A 21,324-nucleotide genomic window follows, 5' to 3' on the forward strand; every position below is an offset into this window, starting at 1 on the left:
CCCTGATGTTTTTCCTGGAGAGAAGTGGCTTCTTTACTGCCCTTCTTCACACCAGGCCATCCTCCAAAAGTCTTTGCCTCACTGTGCATGCAAATGCACTCACGCCTGCCCGCTGCCATTCCTGAGCAAGCTCTGTACTGGTGGTGCCCCGATCCCGCAGCTGAATCAACTTTAGGAGACAGTCCTGGCGCTTGTGTCATTCTCAAAACTTTTGGCCACGACTGTAGTGTGTGCAACTAAGCTTGGAATGTGTTGAGTGCAGGGAAGCGATAAAATATGGCTGGTATTGATAAGGGGAGAGAGCCATGGATTAGTGATGGAGGGGGGTTGAGGCCAGGTCACCTTAAAACTTCTTATGGCTGCAATCCCGTTAACGGGAGCGATATGACAACAGCCAGTGAAAGTGCAGGGCGCCAATTTCAAAACATCAAACATCTCATAATTAAAATTCCTCAAACATACTGGTATCTCATACCATTTTAAAGCTAATCTTGTTGTTAATCCCACCACAGTGTTCGATTTCAAATATGCTTTACAGCAAAAGCACCACAAACGATTATGTTAGGTCACCACATAGCCACAGAAAAACACATCAATTTTTCCAGCCAAAAATTTTCCAGCCCGAGTCACAAAAACCACAAATAGAGATAAAAAATAATCACTATCCTTTGATCATCTTCATCAAATGACACTCATAGGACTTCATGTTACACAATACATGTACTGTATGTTCTGTTTGATAATGTTCATATTTATCAAAATATGAGTTTACATTGGCACATTACATTCACAAGTTCCAAAAACATCCAGTGATTTTGCATAACCACATCATTCAACGGAAATACTCATCATAAATGTAGATGATAATACAAGTTATACACATGGAATTATAGATATACCTCTCCTTAATGCAACCGCTGTGTCTGATTTCCAAAAAGCTTTACGGAATAAGCAAACTATGCAATAATCTGAGACGGCGCTCAGAAGAATTAGTCACAATAGCCGCCATGTTGGCGTCAACATAAACAAGAAATTACATGATAAATATTCCCTTACCTTTGATGATCTACATCAGAAAGCACTCCAGGAATCCCAGGTTGTTTTGTTCGATAATGTCCGTTATTTATGTCCAAATACCTTCTTTTGTTAGCGCGTTTGTTATACATATCCAAACGCTCATTATGGTCAGCGTTATGTTGGACAAAAACTTCAAAAAGTTATATTACAGGTCGAAGAAACATTTCAAACTAAGTACAGAATCAATCATTAGGATGTTTTTAACATATAGCTTCAATAAAGTTCCAACTGGACTATTACTTTGTGTCTTCATGAGCAATGGAACGCAAGTGGATACCATGAGGAATAAGCGTGATCAGAAAATGGCTGACTGCCAGACACCTGATAGAGTCTGCTCTCATTCACTCCCACAACACAGTAGAAGTCTCATTCAAATTTCTATAGAAGGTTGACATCTAGTGTAACCCCTAGTCAGTGCAACATCATTAATAACTTTCATTGGGAACTGTGGTGAATACATACAAAGCTCAGATTTCTCACTTCCTGTTTTTATTTCTCCTCAGGATTTTGCCTGCCAAATGAGTTCTGTTATACTCACAGACATTATTCAAACAGTTTTAGAAACTCTAGAGTGTTTTCTATCCAATACTAATAATAATATGCATATATTAGCAACTGAGACTGAGGAGCAGGCCGTTTACTTTGGGCAACTTATTTATCCAAGCTACTCAATACTGCCCCCCAGCCATAAGAAGTTAAGGGAGAAATACAAGTTTATGGCCTGTATCACTAGTGTCCTGCCTAGCAGTAAAGAACAATGTTTGTACAGATGGGTAGGAGGAGACTCAGTCTATGAGGAACGGTTAAATATCAGCGCTTGTGTGAAAATGTTTTTATCTGAAGGCAGCTGTATTGACCCTCTGGGCAGAATAAACTTGGTTAAGCTTCATAAGAATTAGAACCTAACAGATGCAAGCAGAATTCACCACGATTTGTAGTCAAACAAAAGAGTCCAGTGGAGAAGGCGCTGGCAACAAACAAGGTAGGCACAGTTCCTACACCTGTATCCACTCATTTTGACATCTTGGGGAGATGAGAATCGTAGGCTGAACAATTATAGGAGACGGACCTAGAAAGACTGAGTTTATTCAGTAGGCCCATTGTGTTACGACCGGTCGTAGCTTTGTGGTATATAGTAGGTTGATTCCTGCTAGTACTATAAAGGACAGGGTAAGTCCCGGAAGGTAAACTCCAGCAGGCTGGGTGGGACCTGTAAGGTAAGTCCTAGGTGGTAAATCCCAATTGGGTTAGTTCATGTGACTACTATAAGAATAGGGTGAGTGCCGGAAGGTAAGCCCGCGCAGGCTGGAACCTGTGAAGGGTAAGTTCTAGGGGGTAAGAAACGGGTGGGGTTGGTTCCCTGCTAAACCTGTAACGAGAGGGTGAAAGGCCCAGTCACAGTGACCATGAGAGTGCAGGGTGTGAGTGTGTGTGGGTTTGTATGAAGGTTTGAACAAGCTCTTTTATAGGGGTTCGAGCCCAGGTAGGGCAAGAAGAGGGACGGAAGCTATACTGTTATATTGATGCTGTTGACCCGGATCACTGGTTGCTGTGGAAAAGGAGGAGGTCAAAGGAGGATGAGTGTAACCAGAGTGAAATGGCTAGCTAGTTAGTGGGGTGCGCACTAATAGCGTTTCAATCGGTGACGTCACTCGCTATGAGACCTTGAAGTAGTTGTTTCCCATGCTTTGCAAGGGCTGCTGCTTTTGTGGATTCGATAGGTAACAACGCATTGTGGGAGACTATTGTTGATGTGTGCAGAGGGTCTCTGATTCGAACCTAGGTAGGGGTGAGGACAGGGACGAAAGCAAACTTACATTGGGGCTGTGACCCGGATCACTGGTAACTGGGAGACCGATGGGAGTACAGGGGAGGCTGTTATTCAAATGTCCCAAATTAGTGATCTTGACATAGGAGGAGAGTCTATGTTGTCAGGAAATGACCCATGTGTTGCAGTGTGTATATCCTCAGGTGAAAGCAGCACATGAGGAGCCGGAGATAACCAAGAGCACGGGCTGAATTCTGGAGATTGAGTGTACATCAAGATAGACCAGGCGGGGGTGTTGGGACAGTGTTGGTCTGGTCCACATACAGTACTTCTTACAGCACCTACAGCGTTAAAGATCGTCATATCTCACCTCGGTGGGTGCATAGTTCTCACGTGAAGTGAGGTCCAGATGCATCATGGGTGAGTTTGAAGACACCATGACAGAGGAAGCAGAGCTAAAGAGAGAGAGAGAGAGAGCGACTAGATTCCACTGTAGACATGCAGATGGGTTTGGTCTAATTTAAACATCATACTTGGGTTGGGTTAGCTGCTTTATTGGTTAATGCATCATATGAAAGAGGATAGATGTTGGGGTAATTGTACTCTAAACAACATGCTGAAGGCATTGATGTGAAAGCACATACAGTGCTGAGTTACCTCAAGAGGATGTAGCGTTGATTAGGGATGCGTACTTGCCTATCAGGTGGCAATGGAGGAGATAGGGAACAAAGTGAAAATGACATGGCTTGGGAACACCTCTCAGAAAATGGGGCCGGAAAGGGGAAGACTGGGCAAAAGCATGAGGAGGCTTTTTAGGGTTGTCATTTTTGTGAAATCCAGCAGAAAAGTATCCTGTAGGCATAGAGTCAGGTGAAGAGAAAGTGGGAATTGTCATGGTCTCAGACTTTGGGTTTTAATGCGTATATAATTATGCATAGCTTACCACATTGTTAATGTTATGCTTTGTGTGTCTGTTTGTTGCTTTCCAAGTCTTATGCTATCACTCTCTTAGGAACTAGAAGGAGAAAGTGGAGAAACTAAAAGCAGCTCCAGCTGGAGGGGAGGAAGCCAACAGCTTCAGTTGGAATGTAATTTTGTTGTGTGATGAGAGATGGAACTTAAGATTGTGTTTGTTGTGATCATAGATCAGAGGCCATACGTCTCTGAGTTTGTAAGCCTCACGGTGAATGTTTTGTTATCATTGTTTGTTCATTTATAAGTAATTTCCAAGTTTAAGTAAGTTGAACAGTAGGAAGCTATTGTTCGAGAGGAGGGACTTTTTGGTTCTGAGAATATGAAATATACTTATTCATGTCACTGATGGAGTGCTGAGGTTTAGAGGGTCTACACCAGAAGTTAACCTGTTGATCCTACTTGAGACGCAGACGTGCACCTGGAAATGCAAATGCGCTACGCTAAATGCTAAATGTACTCGTTAAAACTCAAACGTTCATTAAAACACACATACAGGGTATTGAATTAAAGCTACACTCATTGTGAATCTAGCCAACAAGTCAGATTTTTAAAATGCTTTTCAGCGAAAGCATGAGAAGCTATTATCTGATAGCATGCAACACCCCAAAATGCCTGAAGGCGACGTAAACAAAAGAATTAGCGTAGCCGGCGCTACACAAAGAAGCAGAAATAAAATATAAAACATTCATTACCTTTGACGAGCTTCTTTCTTGGCACTCCTATATGCCCCATAAACATCACTATTGGGTCTTTTTTTCGATTAAATCGGTCCATATACACCCAAAATAGCCATCTATGGAAACTGTGTAATTCAGAAAAAACATTGTTTCAAAACGCTGCGTCATTTTTTAAAATGAAAAAAGTCGACGATAAACTTTCACAAAACACTTCGAAATACTTTTGTAATCCAACTTTAGATATTAGTAAACGTTTATAATCTATCAAAATGATCACGGGGCGATGTGTATTCAATAGCTCCACGTCTTCAAATCATGGTCGAAAATCTCTCCTCCAAAACATCCTGTCGGAGACCGGAAGAAATTGAATGTCTTTCCTTTGTTTGACTAAGAAATAGCTCTCAGGAAAATTATGACAATGGCGACATCGTGTGGAATCTGTAGGAATTGCATCCGAGGCCCTATTTAATTTGGTGTCCTTTAAACAATACATGAAAGTGGCGCATGGATATTATTTTCAGCTTTCAGTGACCAGTTTTTCTTGCGCTTTTCGATGAAACACACGCTCTGTTATAGTCACAGCCGTGATTTAACCAGTTTTAGAAACTTCAGAGTGTTTTCTATCCACACATACTAATCATATGCATGTACTATATTCCTGGCATGAGTAGCAGGACGCTGAAATGTTGCACGATTTTTAACAGAATGTTCGAAAAAGGAGGGGGTAGACTTAAGAGGTTTTAATGGTTATAGGAGGAAGGTATATAGTGTTCCTTGTTCCTTGTCAATCATTGGCTTATTGGTAAAATCAGCAATCAGACAATATCTTCTTTAAGTAAATCAATCAAACCTTTATTAATGCAATTACAGACAGGAGTTGACAACGGAAACACAGCACGCATGTTTCAGAGTAAGTTCTGCAAAATATAAAAGGTCAAAGTTGCTTTAATATGCTTGCAGTCAACCCCTAGTAATGTAACTGCCTACATCAACACCTTCTACTGATGAGACCCAGCCCATGCATATACAGTTATACAAACTTGCAGGAGGAAACTATAGCCCAGCAGTAATTTTCCATTCCCGTGTGGCTTACAGTGGTATGTTTGACTTGTCTCCTATCTATTTACTCCCCTGCAGGGGTCTGTGTCTATGTATCTCTTTTACCCTTGAGGTGCTTTCTCACAGACACTCTGTTTTGACGGCAATGGCTCACATATCTGCTCAGACCGTTTCTTATAAGAGGCAGAGACTAGAAAAGAACTGTGGAACAGTATTAAACCTTATAATGAATATATTGCTCATCTGTGGTCCAGGACCCTATAAATGTAGTGGGGGAGTGTCTTATAGCCCTTCCCCTTCTATTCATACAACATAAGCATAATCAATTATTGTAATACATCAATAATTTGGTGCAGCCACTATCATGACCCCAAGGTGACACCCATCAGAAGCGATTACATGTGGCAGGCATTGATAGGGGGAGAGAGCTGTGGATTAGTGATGGAGGGGCGTTGAGGTCAGGTCAGGTCACCTTAAGGGAGAAATAAAAGTTTATGGCCCGTATCACTAGTGTCCTGCCTAGCAGTAAGAATGATGTTTGTACAGATGGGTAGGAGGAGGCTCAGCCTATGAGGAACAGTTAAATATCAGTGCTTGTGTAAAATGTTTTTATCTGAATGCAACTGTATTGACCCTCTGGGCAGAATAAACTTGGTTAAGCTTCATAAATGTCCTTTGAGTTTTTTACTCTGAGAATTAGAACCTAACACCAGTCATTCATTCTTCGAGAGTCTTTCATGAGACTTGTCTCCTCTCTGTTGTGGTGATCTGAGTTTCCGTTTCCCAGATAGAGGTAATAGCCATCCATCTACAGGGAAATCGCCTCCACCCTGCTCTCCACTCCACTCCAATAAACCACATCTATCTAGCAAGTCCTATCGATCTCCAGTGACCTGGTTGTCTGATTATGTCTCTCTGGGTCCCTTGACCATGATGTTGTCCATCGGATGCTGGTTGATTTCCCTGGGCTTTGCCATGTTGTTCCCTCTAGTGGACATCCTCCTCCTCTCCTGGCTGGCAGTCAGCAGGTTCTCCTTCAGGATGAAGTAGTAGCAGACCCCGTCCGTCAGACAGTTGACACTGCCCAGACAGGTGCTGATGTGAACGAAGTCTCTGAGGGGGTCGATGACGTCTGGGTTCTCTGTGCAGTTCTTGGCCAGGAAGTAGACGACTGCGGCCACGTGGTACGGGATGAAGCACAGCATAAAGGCCACCAGGTTGCTCAGGACGATCTTCACAGACTTGTTGTCCCTCACCTTCTTGTCCAGCGGGTTCCGACGCCGCATGTCACTCAGGATCTGCATCACGCGCACTGAGAAGAACAACATAGTGACAGTGCTGATTGTGAATACCGTCTCCATGGCGACAATGATCCATTTCTTCCCCCAGGTTTCCCTGGAGAATCCCTCGAAACACCTGGTTTCGTTGTTGTTGTGCAGGCTAGTGGTGTTTTTGTTGTGGAGCTCATAGACGGGTGTGGTGAAAGCGAATACCGTCACCCACACAGCCAGGCATACCAGGGCAGCCTTCCGTGGCGAGCGTAGACGCTTGCCGTTGAATGGAAACCGCAGAGAAACATATCGGTCGCCCGAGATGCACACGATCAGTACGATGCTCCCATAGATGTTGACGAACACCAGGCTCTCCAGGAAGGTGCAGAAGCCCATGCTCAGGCCCCAGGTGCGGCCAAAGGCGTATATCTTGAAGGGCAGAGAAAAGATGAGAAGGCTGTCGTTGATGATCAGACTGCTGAGGTAGACTGTGGACTCAGTCCATCGACGGATCCTGAAGAGGAGGAGCCACAGGGTGGCCAGGTTGAGGGGTAAACCCACCACGAACGTGGGGACGTAGACAATCCATTGTATATAGCACACGTCCCTTTCACACATTGGCATTTTACTGCAAACAGAGAGGGAAATAGAATACGCATATAAATGTCATTGCACTTTCACTTACGACACAAATCCAATCAAATTATATTGATCACATAAACAGATTTAGCAGATGTTATTGCGGTCGTAGCAAAATGCTTGTGTTCCTAGCTCCAACAGTGTAGTAATATCTAACAATTCACAACAATACACACAAATCTAAAAGTAAAATAATTGAATTTAGAAATATATAAATATTAGATTGAGCCATGTCGGAGTGGCATTGACTAAAATACAGCAGAATAGAATACAGTATATACATACGAGATGAGTAAAGCAGTATGTAAACATTATTTGCACATTATTAAAGTAACTAGTGTTCCATTCTTAAAGTGGCCAGTGATTACAAGTCCATGCATATAGGGCGGCAGCCTCTAAGGTACAGGGTTATGTAACTGGGTGTAAGCCGGCTAGTGATGGCTATTTAACAGTCTGATGTCTTGAGATAGAAGCTGTTTTTCAGTCTCTCGGTCCCAGATTTGATGCACCTGTACTGACCTCGCAATCTGGATGATAGCGGGGTGAACAGGCAGTGGCTTGGGTGGTTGATGTCCTTAATGATCTTTTTGGCCTTGCTGTGACATTGGGTTCTGTAGGTGTCCTGGAGGGCAGGTAGTTTGCCCCCGGTAATGTGTTGGGCAGACTGCACTGACCTATTCAGAGCTCTGCAGTTGTGGGCGGTGCAGTTGTCATACCAGGCGGTGGTGATACAGCCCGATAGGATGCTCTCAATTGTGCATCTGTAAAAGTTTTAGGGGCCAAGACACATTTCTTCAGCCTCCTGAGGGCGCTGTTGCGTCTTCTCCATCACACTGTCTGTGTGGGTGGACCATTTCAGATCATCAGTTATGTGTACGCAGAGGAACTTGAAGCTTTCCTCCTTCTCCACTGCGGTCCAGTTTATGTGGATAGGGGCTTGCTCCCTCTGCTGTTTCCTGAAGTTCACGATCAGCTCCTCTGTTTTGTTGATGTTGAGTGAGAGGTTATTTTCCTGGCACCACTCTCCCAGGTCCCTCATCTCCTCCCTGTAGGCTGTTTCGTCATTGTTGGGGCCTACTACTGTTGTGTCGTCTGCAAACTTGATGATTGAGTTGGAGGTGTGCGTGGCCACACAGTCATGGGTGAACAGTGAGTACAGGATGGGGCTGAGCATGCTTCCCTTGTTGGGCCCCAGTGTTGAAGATCAGCGAAGTGGAGGTGTTGTTTCCTACCTTCACTACCTGGGGGCGGACTGTTCGGATGTCCAGGACCCAGTTGCACAGGGCGGGGTTCAGGCTCAGGGCCCCGAGCTTAATGATGAGCTTGGAGGGTAGTATGGTGTTGAATACTGAGCTACAGTCAATGAACAACATTCTTACATAGGTATTCCTTTTGTCCAGATGGGATAGGGCAGTGTGCAGTGTGATGGAGATTGCATCGTCTGTGAACCTATTGGGGTCCACAGACGCAAATTGCATATTGAAGTGGGTCTAGGGTGGCAGGTAAGGTAGAGGTGATATAATCCTTAACTAACCTCTCAAAGAACTTCATGATGACAGACTTGAGTGCTACGGGGCAATACTCATTTAGTTCAGTTACTTTTGCTTTCTTGGGTACGGGAACAATAGTGGACATCTTGAAGCAAGTGAGGGCAGCAGATTGGGATAGGGAGAGATTGATTATGTCCGTAAACACTCCAGCCAGCTGGTCTGCGCATGCTCTGAAGATGCGGCTAGGGATGCCATCTAGGCTGGCAGCCTTGCGAGGGTCAACGCGTTTAAATGTCTTACTCACTTCGGCCATGGAGAAGGAGAGTCCACAGTTCTTGGTAGCGGGCCGTGTCGGTGGCACTGTGTAATCCTCAAAGCGGGCGAAGAAGGTGTTTAGCTTGTCCGGAAGCAAGACGTGGCTGGTTGGCTCTAAGAACCGGCCATTGTAGGTGAACGTTGGGAGCTGGCTCGCATATCAGAAGAGCCAAATCTATTTATAAAAAATAAAAAAATAAAGATATGAATAATTAAAGATTGAAATTAATAGAATTAACTAATTCAAAGAACGGAAAAAAAAAATGCTCAAGCGCACACACATTCGTTCTGTCTGCACAGACTAACAGCCTCACCTGTTGTTCCTGTCAATCAGACACGAAGTGTCAACCAATGAACCAAAGATGCGTGAGGGAGAGCCGAGCCAACACACTCACAGTCACACACTTAGCAGCCGAGGAGAGAGAAGAAGGACAGCTGTGAAAACAACAGCTGGAAAATGAGTCGGAAGCACAGTAGCATTTGGATGCATTTTAATAATGTAGACAATGTTAGAGCACAGTGTAGAATTTGCCAAAACAAAATCTCCCGGTTCTACACGAGCCGGTTCTACACGAGCTTCGAGAAACTAATAGGCCTGCTAGTGATAGTGGTGGAGCCAGCACCTCCACACGTGGAGATGTATCCACTCACTCAAGTAGGCCTACTCCGCGACGCACAGCTACGCAGTCTTCTATAGACCAGTTTATGCCAAAGTCTATGTCTGTAGCCAAGGCCAAATTGATATTGCATTTGCTAAAATTATTGCCACCAATTTCCAGCCATTTTCGATCGTGGAGGAAAGAGGTTTTAGAAACTATAGCAATAGTCTAAATCCAATGTCCACAATTCCAAGCAAGAAAACCCTTTCAAAATCACTTATTATACAACTGTACGAGAGCACACAGGCTTTAGTGTGGGGAAGAGTCCAAAAAGCTACTGCAGTTTGCCTTACCACTGACTGCTGGACATCAAGGGTAACCACTTCTTACATGTCAGTTACATGTCACTTCATTGAAGATTTTTCAATGTCTAGCTGACTGCTTTGAGTTCAGCGACAGACACACCTCAGAGAACTTGGCAGAGGAACTGTTGAGAGTGACCAAAGAATGGCAGTAGATGGAAAAGAGGTCTGTTGTGTCAGCAACAATGCAGCTAACATAACCAAAGCCATGAAAATGTTTAAATGGACCCATCATCCATGTCTTGCCCACACAATCAACCTGATTGTAAGATATGCTCTGAAGGTGATGAAGCCCACTGTGGACAAAGTGAAAGCAGCTGTGGAATACTTCCACAGGAACACAGTAGGTGCTGAAAAACTAAAGTCTACACAACGCCAGATGGGGATGCCTGAGCTGAGGCCTAAACAAGACTGAACTACAAGGTGGAATTCAAAATTGTATATGTTGAGGCGGTTTCTTCAGTCAAAGGATGCCATCATCTCTACCCTGGCCATTGTCAATGCACCTGTTGATGCTCTGACCCAAGAGGAATGGGAGGTGGTGGAGGAGGTGTGCAGAGTCCTGGAACCCTTTGAGCAGGTCACTGTGGAGAGGTACAGTAAGCAGTTATTACTACATCATTATTTAATCCAGTATTATATATGTATATGATCAGTAGATTAGAATGTAGTATCAGTAGACAAAACATGAACCTGAACTAATAAGTTACTGTTCTCTCTTTTCAGCTATGTAACAACCTCAAAAATGGTACTCATGTGTTAGGGTCTGCAGCGAATCACAGCCAGCCGCCAAGAGAAGCAAATGTAACCATACGACATGTGAAACCGCTGCACTTGACCCCAGGTTTAAGAAGTTAGCCTTCAGTGATGCCAGAGCGATTGATGAGGCTATTCAAAGAATAACCTCAGCAGCAGGGAGGAACAGCCCCAGCAGTCAGCTGGCTCAGGCACCAGGGCAACAAGAGGAAGAGGGATCAGATGGAGCAGAAGCACCAGCAGTAGTGCCACAAAACCTTGCTGTGTGGAGCTGTTTGACGAGAGAGCAACTGGGGATGCAGCACAAAGGATTCCCTCAGCAATGTCATAATGGAGGTCTGATCCTATTTGGAGGAGCCCCTCCTGGTGGAAGAACAAGGCCTCTGTCTACCCACGGCTTACTAAAGTCATGACAGGGAGACTCTGCATAGTGGCCACATCCGTTCCCTCTGAGAGAGTCTTCTCGAAAACTTTTGTTTTCTTGGGTACGGGAACAATAGTGGACATCTTGAAGCAAGTGAGGGCAGCAGATTGGGATAGGGAGAGATTGATTATGTCTGTAAACACTCCAGCCAGCTGGTCTGCGCATGCTCTGAAGATGCGGCTAGGGATGCCATCTAGGCTGGCAGCCTTGCGAGGGTCAAAGCGTTTAAATGTCTTACTCACTTCGGCCATGGAGAAGGAGAGTCCACAGTTCTTGGTAGCGGGCCGTGTCGGTGGCACTGTGTTATCCTCAAAGCGGGCGAAGAAGGTGTTTAGCTTGTCCGGAAGCAAGACGTGGCTGGTTGGCTCTAAGAACCGGCCATTGTAGGTGAACGTTGGGAGCTGGCTCGCATATCAGAAGAGCCAAATCTATTTATAAAAAATTAAAAAATAAAGATATGAATAATTAAAGATTGAAATTAATAGAATTAACTAATTCAAAGAACGGAAAAAAAAAATGCTCAAGCGCACACACATTCGTTCTGTCTGCACAGACTAACAGCCTCACCTGTTGTTCCTGTCAATCAGACACGAAGTGTCAACCAATGAACCAAAGATGCGTGAGGGAGAGCCGAGCCAACACACTCACAGTCACACACTTAGCAGCCGAGGAGAGAGAAGAAGGACAGCTGTGAAAACAACAGCTGGAAAATGAGTCGGAAGCACAGTAGCATTTGGATGCATTTTAATAATGTAGACAATGTTAGAGCACAGTGTAGAATTTGCCAAAACAAAATCTCATATAAAGCCGGTTCTACACGAGCTTCGAGAAACTAATAGGCCTGCTAGTGATAGTGGTGGAGCCAGCACCTCCACACGTGGAGATGTATCCACTCACTCAAGTAGGCCTACTCCGCGACGCACAGCTACGCAGTCTTCTATAGACCAGTTTATGCCAAAGTCTATGTCTGTAGCCAAGGCCAAATTGATATTGCATTTGCTAAAATTATTGCCACCAATTTCCAGCCATTTTCGATCGTGGAGGAAAGAGGTTTTAGAAACTATAGCAATAGTCTAAATCCAATGTCCACAATTCCAAGCAAGAAAACCCTTTCAAAATCACTTATTATACAACTGTACGAGAGCACACAGGCTTTAGTGTGGGGAAGAGTCCAAAAAGCTACTGCAGTTTGCCTTACCACTGACTGCTGGACATCAAGGGTAACCACTTCTTACATGTCAGTTACATGTCACTTCATTGAAGATTTTTCAATGTCTAGCTGACTGCTTTGAGTTCAGCGACAGACACACCTCAGAGAACTTGGCAGAGGAACTGTTGAGAGTGACCAAAGAATGGCAGTAGATGGAAAAGAGGTCTGTTGTGTCAGCAACAATGCAGCTAACATAACCAAAGCCATGAAAATGTTTAAATGGACCCATCATCCATGTCTTGCCCACACAATCAACCTGATTGTAAGATATGCTCTGAAGGTGATGAAGCCCACTGTGGACAAAGTGAAAGCAGCTGTGGAATACTTCCACAGGAACACAGTAGGTGCTGAAAAACTAAAGTCTACACAACGCCAGATGGGGATGCCTGAGCTGAGGCCTAAACAAGACTGAACTACAAGGTGGAATTCAAAATTGTATATGTTGAGGCGGTTTCTTCAGTCAAAGGATGCCATCATCTCTACCCTGGCCATTGTCAATGCACCTGTTGATGCTCTGACCCAAGAGGAATGGGAGGTGGTGGAGGAGGTGTGCAGAGTCCTGGAACCCTTTGAGCAGGTCACTGTGGAGAGGTACAGTAAGCAGTTATTACTACATCATTATTTAATCCAGTATTATATATGTATATGATCAGTAGATTAGAATGTAGTATCAGTAGACAAAACATGAACCTGAACTAATAAGTTACTGTTCTCTCTTTTCAGCTATGTAACAACCTCAAAAATGGTACTCATGTGTTAGGGTCTGCAGCGAATCACAGCCAGCCGCCAGAGAGAAGCAAATGTAACCATACGACATGTGAAACCGCTGCACTTGACCCCAGGTTTAAGAAGTTAGCCTTCAGTGATGCCAGAGCGATTGATGAGGCTATTCAAAGAATAACCTCAGCAGCAGGGAGGAACAGCCCCAGCAGTCAGCTGGCTCAGGCACCAGGGCAACAAGAGGAAGAGGGATCAGATGGAGCAGAAGCACCAGCAGTAGTGCCACAAAACCTTGCTGTGTGGAGCTGTTTGACGAGAGAGCAACTGGGGATGCAGCACAAAGGATTCCCTCAGCAATGTCATAATGGAGGTCTGATCCTATTTGGAGGAGCCCCTCCTGGTGGAAGAACAAGGCCTCTGTCTACCCACGGCTTACTAAAGTCATGACAGGGAGACTCTGCATAGTGGCCACATCCGTTCCCTCTGAGAGAGTCTTCTCGAAAACTTTTGTTTTCTTGGGTACGGGAACAATAGTGGACATCTTGAAGCAAGTGAGGGCAGCAGATTGGGATAGGGAGAGATTGATTATGTCTGTAAACACTCCAGCCAGCTGGTCTGCGCATGCTCTGAAGATGCGGCTAGGGATGCCATCTAGGCTGGCAGCCTTGCGAGGGTCAAAGCGTTTAAATGTCTTACTCACTTCGGCCATGGAGAAGGAGAGTCCACAGTTCTTGGTAGCGGGCCGTGTCGGTGGCACTGTGTTATCCTCAAAGCGGGCGAAGAAGGTGTTTAGCTTGTCCGGAAGCAAGACGTGGCTGGTTGGCTCTAAGAACCGGCCATTGTAGGTGAACGTTGGGAGCTGGCTCGCATATCAGAAGAGCCAAATCTATTTATAAAAAATAAAAAAATAAAGATATGAATAATTAAAGATTGAAATTAATAGAATTAACTAATTCAAAGAACGGAAAAAAAAATATGCTCAAGCGCACACACATTCGTTCTGTCTGCACAGACTAACAGCCTCACCTGTTGTTCCTGTCAATCAGACACGAAGTGTCAACCAATGAACCAAAGATGCGTGAGGGAGAGCTGAGCCAACACACTCACAGTCACACACTTAGCAGCCGAGGAGAGAGAAGAAGGACAGCTGTAAAAACAACAGCTGGAAAATGAGTCGGAAGCACAGTAGCATTTGGATGCATTTTAATAATGTAGACAATGTTAGAGCACAGTGTAGAATTTGCCAAAACAAAATCTCATATAAAGCCGGTTCTACACGAGCTTCGAGAAACTAATAGGCCTGCTAGTGATAGTGGTGGAGCCAGCACCTCCACACGTGGAGATGTATCCACTCACTCAAGTAGGCCTACTCCGCGACGCACAGCTACGCAGTCTTCTATGGACCAGTTTATGGCAAAGTCTATGTCTGTAGCCAAGGCCAAATTGATATTGCATTTGCTAAAATTATTGCCACCAATTTCCAGCCATTTTCGATCGTGGAGGAAAGAGGTTTTAGAAACTATAGCAATAGTCTAAATCCAATGTCCACAATTCCAAGCAAGAAAACCCTTTCAAAATCACTTATTCTACAACTGTACGAGAGCACACAGGCTTTAGTGTGGGGAAGAGTCCAAAAAGCTACTGCAGTTTGCCTTACCACTGACTGCTGGACATCAAGGGTAACCACTTCTTACATGTCAGTTAAATGTCACTTCATTGAAGATTTTTCAATGTCTAGCTGACTGCTTTGAGTTCAGCGACAGACACACCTCAGAGAACTTGGCAGAGGAACTGTTGAGAGTGACCAAAGAATGGCAGTAGATGGAAAAGAGGTCTGTTGTGTCAGCAACAATGCAGCTAACATAACCAAAGCCATGAAAATGTTTAAATGGACCCATCATCCATGTCTTGCCCACACAATCAACCTGATTGTAAGATATGCTCTGAAGGTGATGAAGCCCACTGTGGACAAAGTGAAAGCAGCTGTGGAATACTTCCACAGGAACACAGTAGGTGCTGAAAAACTAAAGTCTACACAACGCCAGATGGGGATGCCTGAGCTGAGGCCTAAACAAGACTGAACTACAAGGTGGAATTCAAAATTGTATATGTTGAGGCGGTTTCTTCAGTCAAAGGATGCCATCATCTCTACCCTGGCCATTGTCAATGCACCTGTTGATGCTCTGACCCAAGAGGAATGGGAGGTGGTGGAGGAGGTGTGCAGAGTCCTGGAACCCTTTGAGCAGGTCACTGTGGAGAGGTACAGTAAGCAGTTATTACTACATCATTATTTAATCCAGTATTATATATGTATATGATCAGTAGATTAGAATGTAGTATCAGTAGACAAAACATGAACCTGAACTAATAAGTTACTGTTCTCTCTTTTCAGCTATGTAACAACCTCAAAAATGGTACTCATGTGTTAGGGTCTGCAGCGAATCACAGCCAGCCGCCAGAGAGAAGCAAATGTAACCATACGACATGTGAAACCGCTGCACTTGACCCCAGGTTTAAGAAGTTAGCCTTCAGTGATGCCAGAGCGATTGATGAGGCTATTCAAAGAATAACCTCAGCAGCAGGGAGGAACAGCCCCAGCAGTCAGCTGGCTCAGGCACCAGGGCAACAAGAGGAAGAGGGATCAGATGGAGCAGAAGCACCAGCAGTAGTGCCACAAAACCTTGCTGTGTGGAGCTGTTTGACGAGAGAGCAACTGGGGATGCAGCACAAAGGATTCCCTCAGCAATGTCATAATGGAGGTCTGATCCTATTTGGAGGAGCCCCTCCTGGTGGAAGAACAAGGCCTCTGTCTACCCACGGCTTACTAAAGTTATGACAGGGAGACTCTGCATAGTGGCCACATCCGTTCCCTCTGAGAGAGTCTTCTCGAAAACTTTTGTTTTCTTGGGTACGGGAACAATAGTGGACATCTTGAAGCAAGTGAGGGCAGCAGATTGGGATAGGGAGAGATTGATTATGTCTGTAAACACTCCAGCCAGCTGGTCTGCGCATGCTCTGAAGATGCGGCTAGGGATGCCATCTAGGCTGGCAGCCTTGCGAGGGTCAAAGCGTTTAAATGTCTTACTCACTTCGGCCATGGAGAAGGAGAGTCCACAGTTCTTGGTAGCGGGCCGTGTCGGTGGCACTGTGTTATCCTCAAAGCGGGCGAAGAAGGTGTTTAGCTTGTCCGGAAGCAAGACGTGGCTGGTTGGCTCTAAGAACCGGCCATTGTAGGTGAACGTTGGGAGCTGGCTCGCATTTCAGAAGAGCCAAATCTATTTATAAAAAATTAAAAAATAAAGATATGAATAATTAAAGATTGAAATTAATAGAATTAACTAATTCAAAGAACGGAAAAAAAAATATGCTCAAGCGCACACACATTCGTTCTGTCTGCACAGACTAACAGCCTCACCTGTTGTTCCTGTCAATCAGACACGAAGTGTCAACCAATGAACCAAAGATGCGTGAGGGAGAGCTGAGCCAACACACTCACAGTCACACACTTAGCAGCCGAGGAGAGAGAAGAAGGACAGCTGTAAAAACAACAGCTGGAAAATGAGTCGGAAGCACAGTAGCATTTGGATGCATTTTAATAATGTAGACAATGTTAGAGCACAGTGTAGAATTTGCCAAAACAAAATCTCATATAAAGCCGGTTCTACACGAGCTTCGAGAAACTAATAGGCCTGCTAGTGATAGTGGTGGAGCCAGCACCTCCACACGTGGAGATGTATCCACTCACTCAAGTAGGCCTACTCCGCGACGCACAGCTACGCAGTCTTCTATGGACCAGTTTATGCCAAAGTCTATGTCTGTAGCCAAGGCCAAATTGATATTGCATTTGCTAAAATTATTGCCACCAATTTCCAGCCATTTTCGATCGTGGAGGAAAGAGGTTTTAGAAACTATAGCAATAGTCTAAATCCAATGTCCACAATTCCAAGCAAGAAAACCCTTTCAAAATCACTTATTCTACAACTGTACGAGAGCACACAGGCTTTAGTGTGGGGAAGAGTCCAAAAAGCTACTGCAGTTTGCCTTACCACTGACTGCTGGACATCAAGGGTAACCACTTCTTACATGTCAGTTGCATGTCACTTCATTGAAGATTTTTCAATGTCTAGCTGACTGCTTTGAGTTCAGCGACAGACACACCTCAGAGAACTTGGCAGAGGAACTGTTGAGAGTGACCAAAGAATGGCAGTAGATGGAAAATAGGTCTGTTGTGTCAGCAACAATGCAGCTAACATAACCAAAGCCATGAAAATGTTTAAATGGACCCATCATCCATGTCTTGCCCACACAATCAACCTGATTGTAAGATATGCTCTGAAGGTGATGAAGCCCACTGTGGACAAAGTGAAAGCAGCTGTGGAATACTTCCACAGGAACACAGTAGGTGCTGAAAAACTAAAGTCTACACAACGCCAGATGGGGATGCCTGAGCTGAGGCCTAAACAAGACTGAACTACAAGGTGGAATTCAAAATTGTATATGTTGAGGCGGTTTCTTCAGTCAAAGGATGCCATCATCTCTACCCTGGCCATTGTCAATGCACCTGTTGATGCTCTGACCCAAGAGGAATGGGAGGTGGTGGAGGAGGTGTGCAGAGTCCTGGAACCCTTTGAGCAGGTCACTGTGGAGAGGTACAGTAAGCAGTTATTACTACATCATTATTTAATCCAGTATTATATATGTATATGATCAGTAGATTAGAATGTAGTATCAGTAGACAAAACATGAACCTGAACTAATAAGTTACTGTTCTCTCTTTTCAGCTATGTAACAACCTCAAAAATGGTACTCATGTGTTAGGGTCTGCAGCGAATCACAGCCAGCCGCCAGAGAGAAGCAAATGTAACCATACGACATGTGAAACCGCTGCACTTGACCCCAGGTTTAAGAAGTTAGCCTTCAGTGATGCCAGAGCGATTGATGAGGCTATTCAAAGAATAACCTCAGCAGCAGGGAGGAACAGCCCCAGCAGTCAGCTGGCTCAGGCACCAGGGCAACAAGAGGAAGAGGGATCAGATGGAGCAGAAGCACCAGCAGTAGTGCCACAAAACCTTGCTGTGTGGAGCTGTTTGACGAGAGAGCAACTGGGGATGCAGCACGAATGTCATAATGGAGGTCTGATCCTATTTGGAGGAGCCCCTCCTGGTGGAAGAACAAGGCCTCTGTCTACCCACGGCTTACTAAAGTCATGACAGGGAGACTCTGCATAGTGGCCACATCCGTTCCCTCTGAGAGAGTCTTCTCGAAAACTGGACAAATAATTACTGAGAGAAGAAACCGCATCAGCCCCTCGAAAGTGAGGCAGCTTGCATTTCTGAATGCAAATCTCTCATAAAAGCAAAATATGGTCAGCATTGCTGTGTGCTGCTGGTTATAACATGGCAATAAAGAAGAGAGCATACAGAGGGACCAGTTTAATGTTTTAAGTGGGATGCTGCAGTTTTGCACATTGGTATTTATTTTTGTTTGATATGGTGCAATATTCTATTTTGCTGTTCAGATTGTATTTGTTTTGAATTGTTACATTTATATGCACTTTGTTTATATACATTAAAAAGTTATACTTTATATGCAAATGTTTAATACCATTCTTTTTCATAACAAACCAATGCATTTTAAAATACATTGTGGTTAAGGTAGAGTATGATTTCATTTATAAATTTAATTAGAATTGTTTTAACACCAATCATTTTCAATCTATCACAATCTGTTTGACTTGACTTTGGTGAGCTGAGTTGAATGAGCCAACTCACTGAAAAGAGACGGAATCACTACTGAAAAGGTCTGAACGGTGTGATTTTTCCCCATTGTAGAAAGTGCCTGTGTTTAAAATGTATTTCCATTGTTTTAGGGATAGTGACATTTAAATGTCTCTAGAGGATTTAAGATTATACGACATCTCACAACAGCATAGCAGAAACCGTGGGTGAATGTAAATGTATGATGTGCTTTTAATTCTATAAAGCATGCAGTGACGAACTGGGAGCAAAACTCCTGTTCAAAAGTATTACAGTAGGCTACGGAAAAAAAACACTCACCGAAATCGTGTTGGGATAATTATCTCGTCTCAACTAGAACCAAACCTTTTGGCTTTGAATACTTGATGGTAAGACACACTTTCACCTACAATAGACAGCCTGTCATGCCACTACTTCTAGTCTAGTGCCGCTTTCGTTGACTAGATTGCATAGTTAAAGGAAGACAGTCATCAAGTATTGTGTGGTTTGAGCACATACCGTGGAAGCAGTTTCTGCTTAGGCCACGCTCACGTGGTTGAGCATGCTCTGTTGTTTTTTGATGTGAAACTTTTCACTGCCTCTGTAAGATGTGTATGTTAACAGAAGGGGTTTCCCATTGATATAACTATATACGTTTCCTACGCAGGTTGGAGTTTGTATTTTAGTATTTTCTAGAAGAAACCAAGCTGTATACGAAAAGTTTTCCAATTGTAAATCTTATTTTTTATCATATTATGATTCCAACAGCTGTCATTGCTAATGCACACATTAGCATACAGTATGAGTGGGAGACTGTCTGGAAAAGTCTGAAACAGTGAAATATCATGTTATCCTTTCGTACAAAGAGGCACTAGAGGGAGCCACAGGAACAGCCAGGGGATATCTTGAGTACACTGCCAGGAGCCAACTAAAATGAATGTTTGTCTGTGTGTTTGAAATATAACTACTAAATATGTAATCTAGCTCTCTGGAAACTATGGTTCTTGCCTGAAAGTATAAGTAGACTTTTTCCTGAGAGGTCTGTCTGATACTGTAGTGCAGAGAACAATGTCCTTACGACATAGCATACATCACCACCACAACCACATCCTCATTTCATTTCCGTCTCACTTTTCCTACTTTGAATGAGTGATCTTTCAGTCTATGGAGGACCAAGACGGCCAAAGTAAAAACAATTATGAATACATAAATAAATCCATAAATATATATGCAGGTAAATGTAAAAATAAATGAGTGACCTTACTCCCATTGGTTGATCGGTATCAGAGTACGAAGATTGACTTCACATGCATGGTTTCTATGACACAGACACTACGCAATATGGCTACACGAATGCAAGAGACAGCCAGAGAGTTGAGAGTTTTGGCTAACCTAGCTGAAAATGCTTGTGCTGAATCTGACTATTTACTTTTTTGTGTGGAGTCTCTGGCTGACAATTTGTTCCAGTTAGCTGCATCTACTGACACAGAGGTTGACCCTGTAGTGTTCAGCAATTTGGTAACCAAACAGGTCTCTAACCCATTGTTAAAACCTCACTGGTGTGCCCCTCTGTATCCAGGCCTCGTTCTACGAGCAAACTCTCATCATCTTGGGGGACGTCACCCATCCCCTCCATTCTCAGTTGAACTCATGCCACTGGGGTGGCGCCTGCGCTCCATTAAGTGCTGTACTAACCGTCACAGAGCAACGTTTATGCCAGAGGCCTATTCAACAAGCTGGGACAGTAATCAGGAGGTATTTGTTATATATTTATTACTAATTCACTCATCATGTCCATTTGCATTACTGTCTTGAAGACTTTGCACTTGTGCAATGTGTAAAGCCAATGTCAATCGAAGAAGAAATAACGTATCCATCCAGTGATTGAAGAGTGAAGATTATTTTGACTATGTTAGATGGGACCTTTAATATTCCAGTAAACAAAACAATACAATTTCTTTATTACAGATGGTGATTTGTAGTTCATGGTGGCATTGACGGTTTTAGGCATCTAATCGTGTACATCAGCGCCGCCACCAACAACCGGGCCTCAACAGTGATGAACAGCTTCCTTGAAGCTGAGTGCCATCATGCGTTAGGTCTGACAAAGGAGGAGAACATGTTCAAGTAAGTGGCACACTTCAAGGTGTCCACCAGAGGCCTAAACAGGGAATTCCCATCTCACTGGTAGAAGTACACAGAATCAGAGGTATAATAATTTTTGTAATAATTGTGTATATTTTCATA

At 43.9% G+C, this 21,324-nt stretch overlaps 1 protein-coding gene across 2 annotated transcripts; it reads right to left on the reverse strand.

The window, feature by feature from the left end:
* Window positions 1-5,324: 5,324 nt before the first annotated feature.
* LOC139385841 (G protein-coupled receptor 55a) lies at window positions 5,325-19,540 on the reverse strand. 2 transcript variants are annotated; one of them, XM_071131090.1, is made up of 4 exons: window positions 19,399-19,540; window positions 11,980-12,100; window positions 11,655-11,840; window positions 5,325-7,455 (listed from the first exon to the last, which is right to left on the reverse strand). In XM_071131090.1, exon 4 carries the CDS (start codon window positions 7,449-7,451, stop codon window positions 6,462-6,464), a length of 990 nt encoding a protein of 329 aa, XP_070987191.1. In that variant the 5' UTR covers window positions 7,452-7,455; window positions 11,655-11,840; window positions 11,980-12,100; window positions 19,399-19,540; the 3' UTR covers window positions 5,325-6,461. The 2 variants fall into 2 exon arrangements, with proteins under 2 accessions (XP_070987191.1, XP_070987193.1); XM_071131092.1 differs by lacking the exons at window positions 11,655-11,840; window positions 11,980-12,100; window positions 19,399-19,540 and adding exons at window positions 9,261-9,446; window positions 9,586-9,706 and having other exon boundaries at window positions 5,336-7,455.
* Between the last annotated feature and the right edge of the window lie 1,784 nt (window positions 19,541-21,324).

This window comes from Oncorhynchus clarkii, chromosome 27, assembly GCF_045791955.1.
Source record: "Oncorhynchus clarkii lewisi isolate Uvic-CL-2024 chromosome 27, UVic_Ocla_1.0, whole genome shotgun sequence".
NCBI lineage: Eukaryota > Metazoa > Chordata > Actinopteri > Salmoniformes > Salmonidae > Oncorhynchus > Oncorhynchus clarkii.

Excerpts from the sequence above, each read along its gene's own strand:
- LOC139385841 (XM_071131090.1), bottom strand. The coding sequence starts at position 7,451 with ATGCCAATGTGTGAAAGGGACGTGTGCTATATACAATGGATTGTCTAC.